The sequence below is a fragment of the Microtus ochrogaster genome, chromosome 16 (assembly GCF_000317375.1).
Source record: "Microtus ochrogaster isolate Prairie Vole_2 chromosome 16, MicOch1.0, whole genome shotgun sequence".
Lineage (NCBI taxonomy): Eukaryota > Metazoa > Chordata > Mammalia > Rodentia > Cricetidae > Microtus > Microtus ochrogaster.
The window spans coordinates 24,024,653-24,037,382 of NC_022018.1; the positions used below are offsets into that span (position 1 = coordinate 24,024,653).

Below are 12,730 nucleotides of genomic sequence, written 5' to 3' on the forward strand. Positions count from 1 at the left end.
AACATCCCTGCCACCCAGAGAATTCACGATACACTATGCCCCTGCATCTCTTGGTGGTGTGGCCCATCTCAGGACATGACCTGTTCTCTCCTCCACACATTCTGGCACCATGAGCCCAGGGATTCCCACGATTGCTTATCTCTCACTACTTATGTCTCCTGAGCCTCGCTATGTGAGATCAAGACCAGCAGAGAGTTGAACCCTCTCTTCCCAGGATGCTCCTCTTCTGTATCCATCCTGAGGATGTTCCCTGCTGCCCTGGCCTTCTGTTTGCTCCTCCCTCCTGTCCCGCCACTGTCGTGCCTCACCCTTGTTCTTGGTGTGGTCCCACTGGCACTCTGATCTGTCAGTTTGGCTGCAGACTCCCCCAATGTCTCCTTCATCATTGGAAGTATTGCGCTTTCTGAGCTCCAAAGTCCTCATTCCTTTCTCACGATTTCCCCGCTTTCCACTAATATGTAATTTTCTGAGACAGGATCTCATCATGTAGCTCCGGCTTGCCTTGAACTTACTACTGTGTAGACCAGGCTGGCCTTGCATGAACGCCACCTGCCTCTGTCTCTCCAGTGCTGAGATTAAAGGCATGCAGCTATCAGTTAGTCTCCAATTTTTCTCAAGTCGCCCCAGATTCCTACAGGGATTCTAATTTTCTCGTACTGTTTCCCCAAGTGTCTTAGAACATGGGTTCTGCTCAGTGTATAAATGTTGCCCTGTTGCCCACTGAGCTGCAGTGGAGAAACTATCTATCATTTTACACGTTGGTAGGTATTATGATCATTGCATTCATGTTATGGCTGGAAGAGAGTTACTAACATGCTTAAGGTCACTCAGTTACTATGTGGCAGAGTCATGGTTAAACTCTGGCAGTAGCTTTTTGGCACATTGTTGCTCCTGGTTAGTGCATGCCATATGGCAACACAGTTCAAGGAGGCGTGGGCACATTAAACATGGTTAACACTTAGGTAGATGGACCCGGTTGCAGGATGTGGAGATTTCATGTCATGGTGCATGGTAAGTTTCTAAGCAGAAAGTGCATCTGACAGCATTTCACACATCTCTCTGACCACCGGACGGTTCTTTTACTTCTCAGAGACAGGTGTAATTGCAGGTGTGTGATACCTCTGTGATGCTTACAGAGCTGAAGATGGAACCCAGGGCCTTGTTCCTGCAGTGAGGCACTTACCACCGAGGCCTATTGCCAGCCCTGTCATAGTCTTTACCGAAGAGTCTAGTGATTTGTTTATTTTACTCAAGTCAGCCCTGGAAGTCTGCCTTTCTCATTTTCATCCCAGACTCAAGGAAGGGAGTTGTGTCTCTCCTGGTTTTGGACCCCTATTCTGCAGAGGTCAGTGCCAGAGAAAGCAAGCAGGTAGTGATCCACATATTACAGCTACTGGGTACATGGAGCTTACAAGGAGAGCTGAGTAAGCCACATCAGGGATTGACACAGTCATGATGGGATGGGAGGTGGGCAAGCTGGGGGTGTGGATGAGGGGAGAGAACTTCAGATTTGGGCCCTTGGAGCTCTAGCGGCATGATGACCACAGAGTCTGTGTGGTGGCCACGGCATAATGACCACAGAGTCTGTGTGGGGGACACATCTCATTGCATAGCTCCAGCCGGAATACCACAGAGGCCCCGGTCACCAGTCTCTTCCTTGCTTCCACAAGGCTGGCAGGATTTGCTTGAGCTCATAGTTTGTAAAAGGGTGAAGTTCTCTCATGGAAACTATTTCGAAATTGCTTAGAATGTGCCCCCATTACATGGGCCACTTGCGTCAGCTCTGTAATGAGCTTAGTCATGAGCTGGAGAGTCGGGGTGAGTAGTCCCTGTCACGAGTCTCTAGCATACTGTCAGTAAGGGCACCAACTTAGAGGCCTTCCCATCCTTGAGGACCCAGTGCCTAAAAATTCCATGGGGGAGATTCCCTAGACCCCCTGAAATGGTTCCTGACTTTTGCCAAGAGGCTTCCAGTTTGCACCATCCTCAGCCCATGCCACAGTCAGACCTCTCTCTGCATGAATTTTCCAAGTTATTGTTCATTGAATAAGGAATGTGTTTCTACAGCCCCAGCCAAATCACTGGCCACATTCCTGCATCCATCCCGTTTGCCCACTGACTCACCCTCTCTCCCCACCTCCACGATCACTGTGAGGCACCAGATAGAGTGAGGAGTGAGACAGTCCTTTCCCTCAGAGAGCACACATCTTTCCTGGGAGCAGGCATTCACGGCAGTGCTCAGTACCTGGAGACTAGCAGGTGCTGGACTGTATTGCCATGAGCTGCGGGGAGATGGGGGAGGCTCCTCATACAGTGCTCCAAGGCTCAGGCAGTGAGAGCTGCTGTTACCCTGTGGCCGAGCAGTAACTTTTCTCGTGTGCACTCACAAAATTGTTTTTCTAAATTGAGACACGATGTGGGCACTAAGTCAAACAACAAAAGCGGAGTATTTTGGTTGAACTGGAGGTAGGGTAGGGATGCTGTAGAGAGTTCTGTGCTCAGCTCCCTTTGTGCTTCTGAGCCCTGCCGTTGCTCCCATCAGCATGGTCACAGACAGACCTAGCCAGGCCGCTGCTAAAGACATCGATTTGCCTGGGAATGGTCTAGAACAGTGGTCCCCAACCTTCCTAATGCTGCGACCCTTTAATATAGTTCCTCATGTTGTGGTGACCCCAACCTTAAAATTATTTTGTTGTTACTTCATAACTGTGATTTTTGCTACTGTTATGAATCATAATGTAGATATGCGATATGCAGAATATCTGATCTGCAACCCCAAAGAGGTTGAGACCTACCGGTCTAGAACCTGCGGGTCTGCGAGAGGCAGGTCTACAGGGGACTTCGTTTCTCCTGTGACGGCTGCAAACCGGAAGAGCCAGACTCTCCTACTGAATGATGACTAGACGTGATCTGGAGACACACAGGAGCTCACTGAGAATGGTCTGCTGGCTTCACAGGAGGCTGCTATCTCTGGACAGTTTCTCCGAAGGGGAAGCTGTCTGTTCTAGGACTTGTAAGGATAACTCTCAATGGAAGACTATAGATTCTGGCCAGCCATGCTTGAGCTACCCAGGAAACCCAGAGAGAGTTGTGAGGCATTCCAGAGATGGCCGAAAGGACACGGCAGAGGCGGCCGAGCCTGGACCGCTATGCATTTGTTGAGTCTTACCGAACAGTTTATGTTGTGATCCAATCGTCTTGTGTGTGTTTGGTTAATCCTCATAACAATCACACCCATGAGGTACAACTTCACCCTTGTTATGCTAAGGAGGAAATTAAGGTACATAGAGGCACAACCAATAATTAAGGGGAGAGCTGGCATTTACATTGGGGTAGTCTGGGCTCTCCAGGGCATGTGCTGGTTTTCTGTGCTTTTCACACCAACATCATGACAGGAGCATCATCCAGTGATCCACACCTGGGGACCCTTGTGTGCAGCTTAGGCTGTGGTTGACCAGTTACCAAACACAACGCCTATGTGAGCTCTCTTTGTAGACCCACGTTTTCGCCTTAAAGACATCCCTCTGACGCAGCAGGGAGGAGCTGCTTTGGTGACCACTAGATGGAATGTTCCCCATGAAGCAGTTCTTGGTATTGACCTGAAATGAGGCCAACTCAGCTAGCAGTCTGAGCTGGCCTCCCAGCAGCACACGCTGGATTTCCAGGCGTAGAGCACTCTAGACTCAGGACTGCAGACCTCTTAGAGGGGATTGCTAGGTTGCATTTTTCTTGTGCTACTGAGGCTCAGGATCCTTCTGCCAATAGCCTTGGGCATGATCTTAAGAAAGGGAATGCCGTCTTCTGGCTGGCTAGCTCCTATGGGTTGAGCTGGCACACCGCGTTTTCAGTGTTACCTCTCTCTTAGACGGCATGGTGCCACCTACGATGTGTTATCAAGCCCCTCTCTTGATTGACAACTTGTTCCTAACCCTCACCTTTCATTGCAAGCTTTGATTTTGGGGCATGACAGGTTTACAAGTTGAAAGTCTGTGGTGGGAGATGAAAGAAGAGTTCTGGTTTCTCAGTGGGTCTTCAGTAGCCATACTCTCTGTTCCTCACCACAAGGGAAACGATCTGTTTCATAAAGGGTTAGGTGTCTGCGCCATTTTGCAGGTAGAAAGTTAGTTTTTCTTAGAATCATACAGAAGAAAAACAAATTTATCATAACGCTCCCAAGGTGGAAAGATCTAATAGAAATGCCATTCTGTTCATACTTAAAGCCTGCAGGAAAATTTCAAAAGCCCTCTTTCAAAGGGCCAAACAGCAGGCCTCGTGCATAAAGCCTGTGCACTTACGGGCCAGCTCCCCTCACAAGTGACTTGGAAATCGGCCTCATTCAGAATGATCAGTGCTTCCTCTGCTGTCCCTCACTCTATAGTCCTGAAGAGAACTGCCACTGTCCTCCACAGGGTTGTTTTAGTACCACCTCATTGACACAGCACTGACACATACCAGCACCATTCTCGGGCCTGCCTTCCTCTTTTGTCCCCGTCTTCAGAGCTCAAGATCATACATTCAAAAGGTCATGGGCTTTCTAGGTTAGGCTGCATATAGTTGCTTTCTAGTGGTCTTTGGAAGTGAAGGATTTTTCTGCTTCGTCTCATGCAACCCTTGGCTAGAGATTAGCCACAGTCGTGAGAAAGATGGGTCTCCAGCCCATGCTAAAAGACACTCAGAAGAACTCCCCCCACCAACTGTTTTGTTTCCAAAGTCAATTTATTGAATATTAATCCATAAAGACAATGATATAATTTTAATGAAAAATATCCTATATCACTCAAGACTTAAAACAATACCCCTTAGAAACACTGCTTAGAGAAATAATCACATTAACTTTACACACGAGTCCTTTCTTAATCTTTATTTAAGAAATCGAGTACTATATAGTTCAATATATATAAGACACATCCAGTATTGTGTTCCTGATAGCAAGTGCATAGATTTTGTTAAGATACCATTTTCACTCGATAGAAATGGTTCACGGTCACATGAAGGTAATATTCCCAGTGATTTTGCCCAAGCATGAGAGGAAAAAAAAAAAACAGAACACAGCAAAAATAGTGAACTACAACAGAAATGAAAAACAGAAACAGTGGATTAGTAGAACAGTCGATTCCTGATAAGTGAATAAGCTGATTGTCTGGCCACAATGTTTTATTCACTTATCAGGAACGATTCATGGTCCGCGTATGTTCACTGCATTGCCTAGCTTGCTAGCTATGAGCCTGCGGCTCACACCCCATTGCTGTGGCCTGGCAGGCATGTGGCGTCCATCGGCCAGGAAATGTATATGGTCTGTGGTTTCTCAAAGAGGTCTGTGTGCGGGCCGTAGACAGACCTGCTCACACCATAGTGGGCTTTTACAGAATCAACACCGAGTGCGAATTTAAGTAGCAGCCAACCTGATGGTCACACGTGTTTACAGGAACAAGCCTCTGTGTCTTCTGTGGGGAAGCCCACTTTGTCTTTCTGTGTGTGAACGTTATGCCTTGTGCTGAACGGTGGTCATATTTGTACTTCCAGAAGAAACACACCCTGGGGAGAATGTGATCATCCTCTTTCCCCAGTTTTCCCTCTTATGCCACCCCTTCTTCTAGAAAAGACAGGAAAAGCAATCACACCGCCAGCCATCTTTCCTCGCTAACGGAAGCAGTGACCCTTCAGAGGCAGATTGACTAGGCAGTGAGACGGACAGCAGAAGCATGGCTAGAAAGCAGCTTCCATCAGTGTAGGTTTATAACTCTGAAACTCATTCCCGGTGAGGTGTGTTCAGCCTAAGGAAAGAGCTGAACCTCAGTAGGCCCGAGGTTGCTGATCTGACTGAAGAACAGGGGCCTGAGGGGCCTTCTGAAACCAGAGGGTGGGCAGCCAGAGCTGTACCAGGCTCAGGGTGACCTGACATGTGCGCAGGAAGGTTAAGAGGAGTGAGAAGAGGAGGGAGGAGAGCAGACAGCCATGGTATCTGTGAGGAACACCTTGAGGGGAGGCAGATCCTGAGCAAGGTAGGCTTGTGGCTCTCACTGCAGGGAGAGTTGGGGATGTTCTCTGATCAGGGGCTGGGGGACAGTGGGAGCCCAGCTCGTTCCTATCCTGTGTCCACCCAGGAGGGAACGTGGACCTATGGCATCATGAGCTACCCCTCTAGAAGTCCCCCATCCCACTTCCCTTATTCATTTCAGCTTTCACTGGAGAACCTGGCAGTCTTTCCACGTCTGTCAGTTGTAATAATTGAAGCTACTCCTGGATTAAAATGATTTGCATGTAGAAATGCATTTCTATACATATATCAACTGATGTGCAGATAGCTAAGTTTAACTCTTTTTATACCCCCTGTTGATGAGCTAGTTTTATTCTGTCCTTCCCTGAGGGCTCACCTCTTGTAAGGATGATCCCTTTCTAAGTTTGACTGTAGTGATATGACTTTGAACTTGAGGATAGACAGAAGAAACCCTGGGTCTACTGCTTCTGCTTCTCTTAAGATTAGTGAGGAACTGTGGGTATAAGGGAGAGGGGAGCAAAGGGAAAGGAACACATGCCCTGTAGGCAGACTGGATGAATCACTGGGAAAAGGTGAATCACCTTGGAAGCAGCGGTTAGGTGGGCTATGCTTGAACCAGGGCTGGGATGCGCAGTTTCCTCGTCTCCCAAATCAGATATTCACTTAGGTGGAATCGACTGTATCTTTTTACACAACATATAGAAAAAAACATACGTGCAACGGTGAGGTGTGTAGATGCGTCACCAACACAGAATGACCACCAACAATACAACACGCAGAGAGAGAAACAATTATTAGGAAAATGGTTTAATATTGGAGACAGAAGCAAAAAACCGCATCACACAGTAACATACATTACAAAAATAAGTCTGACTGTTTCAACTACACGGTTATGTTCACAATGAGGACAGAAGGGTCAGAAAAAACCTTGATCTAAACAGCAAAAAAGCAAACTCCTAAAGTTTAACTAATACATTTATCCACTTAAAGTGACTGAGTACTTCTAAGTCTAATTATCTTATTGTGTAACTGCACAATACAGAATAAAAAGTGAAACTTACCGCTGTATTTTAAGACAAAATTCTAATGCTAGATATAAGCAAAGGGAAAAAAGAAATCAAGCCAAAGTTTTTAATTCTTAAAAAGAAAAGCAACTTTCTTTCTATCAACCAGAAATCAAACTTGAAATCAGTCATTGTCAGGGGCCCACAAGAGTAAGCCACAAAAATTTCCATTTTTTTAATCTCCAGTATAAAAAATCCCACTGGTACAAAATGCATAAGTACAATCAGGTGTAGAAATAGGAAAGCCTGCGTTTTTGTTTTTTGGCTCAAATTCCATCAAACAACAAAATCCAAATGCATCAATAAAACAGAAACAATACTCAAATGGTCTTACAGTTTCCACTAGGTTGCATTAACTTTGGCTTTTCTCAGACAATATTTAAAAACTACTTTGTAATTCTAAACAAAATGGTATTATTAATCTACAAACAACAATTCCCACAGCACAAAAAACACAAATACATTTTTTGTATGACATTATTCAAAAGGTAATGAAACTACATTTTTTTAAAATTTTATTTCTTTTTAATTAGCACTTAAGATAATAAAAACAGAAACAGTAAATGATTCCAGAGTAGCACAAGCCAAAGAACTAGAACCCCTGCGGTGAAAGAAAGACGAACTTGTTACACCTTGGAGGTGCGCTCTGATCAGAGTTCTCTGAGTGAGTTTGAAAGACTATGTTCTACACTTGATTCTTAAAAACGCAGCTTCCCTGTGTTTTGTCTTCCAGAAACAGGCCCTGTACACCCTTGCAGCTTTTTCCTTTTGACATTGAAAGATAAAGGACAGTTTGTTTCTGAGGAAGGTTATCTTTCTTACAATGAAACATGCAAAACCAAAAACCTCCCCCTCAATGTACTGTCTTGGTTGCCTGCAAAATTAGAAACACTCAACAGAAAGTGCCTGCCTGGCCCGAGCCTCTGAGGGGGACTGCAGGTGGGTTAAGAGGAAGGAGGGCAGTTTGCATCCATGGGGAAAAAAATGATTTTTTTTTGAGATTTATGCCATTGATAGATGAATAGATTCTGAATGAGACGGTCTATGAAATACAACTTGTATTCTCTTGTGTTTCTACACGTGTATCTACACACCACCATACAGTAGAGACTGAGAAATGTGTGTGACCACTTTGTTATTGAGCTGAGTGCTGCAGAAAGTACAAAATAGCCCTCAAGGATGAAGGAAGGCCCCGGCAGTAGTAAACAGGTGTGGGGAAGTGCACGTGCTGTATGAGGAAACTTGTTTTTTGCATTGTGAGAGGCTAATCCTTTCCGACTCAGGGCTATCACATTCACATGCACACTAACCCATGGGGTGGGTGAGGAAAAGGGGGCTGAGACCAGAAGCTGGGAGGGTGTGTTTCCCCGGAGGCTAGGTGTGGGCTGGGACTGTAGGTATGACATTAGGGTCTGTCAGAACAAGACTTCTGCTCATACAAAGCCAGACTCAGCGAATACGGCACTTTAAAAAGTGGCAGCAGGACCTGGTCCTGGGTATTTGGTTAGTAACTATGGTGAAGAACAGAGTTGAGCTCCTCTTACATGGTCAGCCCCTTTAAATGTGTTCAATCAAAAGTCAAAACACCCTAGAAAACCAGAGAGGCAAGGAAAGGCCTGTGGGCTTTTCCCACGGACACCTTGCTTATTCAAGTGTCCACTGGAGTCCAAGAATCCCTAGCACAATGGCTGATTCAGCATTACTTAGGAGTGTTTAAGAAACGAAAGCAAAATTCCTTGAAAGACTGGACCATACAAAAGCCATTTAACTGCAGGGTGTATGGAAATATTGTATACTTGGACATACTATGAAGCCTGATCTCAAAAAGCAAACTGTTTTGAGGGCTTATGTTGGGACTAAGTCTACCTGTTTTTACCTTCACAGGGTTTAACTCAATCTTTTAAATTGAAACTAAAGGAGCATAGGATAATAGGAGGGAAGGGGAATAAAAAAGAAAATTAAAAAAATGGTATAGGAAAAAGACAAGAGTTTTTGGGTGGGAGGGGGGTCTTAAAAAACAAAAATAAGAACTTAGAAGATATATAGAAGGAAAAAAATTCAAATCAGAAACACCCCCAAACAACCCAAGGATGACAGTATAAAAAGTTACCAACATTCCAGATAGCTCTGGGTAGAAAGGGTTAAAAGTTCAAGACTTTCTCACCTTAGAGGTTTGCAGATATTATGAAGAAAATACATTGTGAGGGTTGCCTTCACAGCATTGATGTGCAGAGTGGTTAAAAAAGTGAGACATGGGCACTTATACAATGTCTTACAAAAAACAGCATAGAGAAATAACAAACAATAACAATTTCAGGCAACAAGACCACAGAATAGCAAGTTAACAAACTTTGTAACCTTTTTTTTTTTAAATATTAGGGATTTATACAAAACACATAATAAAATACCCATGTTATCAAATTACTTCTCACAAGAAACACACCGAAGCTCTAGGGAGGAAGTACCTTTGGAATTTGGCACTATATAGTTTTCACTTTTTTCTTTAAAAGAAAAAACAAAACAGATCACATTTTGCTGAACACAAACACATCTAATAGTCCACAATAAAAAAAGTGACATCAATGCTTCTCAAGCCAACACAAAACTTATTCTGGAATAGTTTTTTTTTTCTCTCACATGAAATTATTTTTTTAAGCAAACAACTTTTTTTTTAATTCTTTTTTTGTTTTGTTTTAAGTAAACCAATTCTAAGCTTGTCTTATCAACAAATAACATTAAGACCTTGAGACTCATGATGAGGCCACAACTGAATCCACAGAAGCACCAACATGACACAGTTACAGTAACCTTTCTCCTGTACATTGAAACAGTATAAAATATAGGTCATTTCATGTGCATTAAACCATGGATTGTCTAACTGTGAGTCAGTTCAGCAAAAGGTGACACAAATAGGTAGCATTTGCCCCAAAACAGGGTAAATATTTTTCTTATACTAATCTACAAAAAGTGGTTCTATATATATATCTTAATGAGAAAGTGAGCCACCTAAAATGGCCTTATCAAAAACTTTACACTGCCTGAAAAATGTAAAAACTATTACAGACCTCTAGAGACTTAAAATCAGACAGTTTTTTTTTTCTCAAACTGTTTTTGGAAGTAGTCTGTTAGAAACCAACATTCTGTGTCCCTGGACACATATTGCTATTGTCACCAGTGACCGGGAAGAATGCCAATCCCTGTGTAATACTTTCAAGTCTGTTTTATGAAAAAAAAAAAATAAGAAAAAAAAACATTTTTGCCACAGGTTTTTTTCTATAATTTGTCTAATAATTTCAGTCTTGCATGAATGCAGCAATGTTTTTCACATTGACTTCCCAGAATTCATAGCTAGATGAGGTCACATGCAAATTTCAAAGGTCAAACTAGATCAAAGGTCAGTAGGAGAACCAAATATGATGTGAGGTCAGAAAGACATCAGAAACAATGACGGGACGATGGAACTTTTTTGAGACGCCACAGGGACATGCTAGGCAAACGGTGAACTAACGGGCATGAAGATGTCTAGGGAAAAAACAAGGAAGAGTAAAAAGTTACACAGAATCTACGCAGCAGCAACAAAATCACTTTCAAGGGTGCAGGAGAAGAACTAATGCAAATCTGAGGTCTTCAGGGAGTCTATGAGCCAGTCACATAATTTGCATTTCTTACACTCTTTTTCCACAGCACAATGAAACCCCAAGAGAATCCATCTGGAGAGAGTGAGAGGGGATGGATTCTGGGTGTTTGGGGTGAGGGACTAGCAAGGGACAGAGGAGAGGGTCCAGTCTGAACAAAGGTGACATATGGGGAAGTCAAGACAACTGAACTGTAAACTAGATAATGGAAATTACGAACAAAATAATCAGACAGATACAAACAACGAGAGGATAAAGCATGAACTTTAGGTCTAGGGTTCAACAGCGAGACAAAGCCCGTTCCTAGAACAATTCCTCTAGAGACTACTTCAGGAGGTGCTAGCTGGACAGAGAACTGCTCTTTAGGTACCCAATAAGTTAACAATAGGCAATAAATAACTTCCATTATTTCTGAGGCAGTAAAAATTTTGTATAAAAATAGAAATGCTTTTTTTACAAATAAAATTTACAGGCCTGTGGCTTTCTTTTTTATTTATGTATTATTTATGTATTTATTTATTATTAAATTTATCTTTCAAGAAACATCAAGTATTTTCACTCATTTTTATTTTATTTTTAAACCCTGTAGCTTTAAGAAACAGATCTCTAAATCTTTTTTTTTACATTAATCCTTTCTAAAAACAAAAATAAAACAATAACAAAATAGACAACCAGTGTAATAATCTGACCAATAAATGTCATGTTTCTTTGAACCCTAAAATAAAATCCTACTTATATTAAAACAAACCAATGTAGTGGGAGGATGTTCTGTGGTGGTTTAAGTGCTTCTCCTGGCTTCTCCCTCTGCTAGGCCACCACGTTAACTCAACGGCGGGGCCTCTGAGGGGCGGGCGGGCAAGGAGGGGTGAGCTCTCCAGGCAGTGCTCTTGGGGCACCAGTGGTTTCAGAGTTAGAATTGCACATTAGTGTTTGCTTGCCTTTTAAAATCTCAAGATGTCATTTATTTGTTTATATGTTTTTCTTTTAAAAAGCAAAACAAAAAATTTAAAAAGGAGTAAGGATATTCAAATTGCAAAACAAAGGAGAATACAGTGGCACAATTAGAGAAGGAATTTACTCAACAGAAACAAGGTAGCCCAAGTTTTAATTATGGCAAATTGGGTGGGACATGAGTGGAAGGAATGGAGGCCTTATTGTAAAAATAACCGTCTCTCTTGGCAAAAGTTGGCATTGTGGTCCCTCCTCTGCCTTCCCTGTTGAGAACAGGCTGGCTTGTGGGACTTACCCTAAGAAAGCTAAAATAAGAGCAGGGAGCTTCTGGGGTTAGGATCAGTAAGGTTTGCTGTCATTTTTGGAGCGCTTCAGCTGCACCTTCAAGCGTTTCATGCCGATCTGAAAGCCGTTCATAGCCTGGATTGCAGCTTGCGCAGAGACTGGATTGTCATAGCTAACAAAACCTGGAAAACATAAAGGGGAAGGAGGTAGGGAGGTCAGGGTGAAGGGGAAGTCAAGCAGAAAATGGGACTGGCGGGGCTGGCCGGCATAGTATGACTGCAAATGCTGAGAGGTGCCTGTCCCAGGATCTGAGCTGGGCTCTGCTAGGTTTATGCATGCACAGTGCATGTCTGTGGACAATACTGATAATGCCCACTGGCAAGGAGTGAAAGAGCTAGTCAGAGAGCAGATTCTCCATGAAGGGCAAAACCTCTCTCCACAAAACTAAAGCTAAGTTGTTCTATGAACTTTCCCCCCTCTTTTTAGTCCTTTGAAGTATCCCTGTTTGGTATCCCTCCCCCTCCCTATTCCCCAGGATCCTTTGGAAAAACTCCTCAGAAAAGAATAAGTACTATATATATTCATAGACAGAGCCTACAAAGGGCTGGGCTTTGGGATGAGTCAACCACTGAATTAGCTGAAGTAGAATAATGTATACTAGCTTCTTAACATTTTAGAATTACTGTTCAGACAAACCCAGAGAAAAGTTACATGCCTTTCTCTTTGTATCAGGGCTTAATAATTGTTTCAACATATCCCAGTTATTTGTATCTGCAACAATAAGCCACCATGAGAGA

The 12,730-nt window shown here is 43.3% G+C and overlaps 1 protein-coding gene across 13 annotated transcripts in view; it reads right to left on the reverse strand.

Moving 5' to 3' along the window:
- Positions 1 to 4,846: 4,846 nt before the first annotated feature.
- The window catches only part of Celf2 (CUGBP Elav-like family member 2), a 521,002-nt gene continuing 513,118 nt past the window's right edge, over positions 4,847 to 12,730 (reverse strand). For 12 of the 13 annotated variants that reach the window (XM_005354871.3, XM_026782961.1, XM_026782962.1 and 9 more), the window contains one exon: positions 4,847 to 12,115. In XM_005354871.3, coding sequence (XP_005354928.1) covers positions 11,988 to 12,115 — 128 coding nt within the window. In that variant the 3' untranslated portion in view covers positions 4,847 to 11,987. The remainder of the gene's footprint in view (positions 12,116 to 12,730) is intronic. The other variant, XM_026782959.1, reaches the window with a different exon arrangement.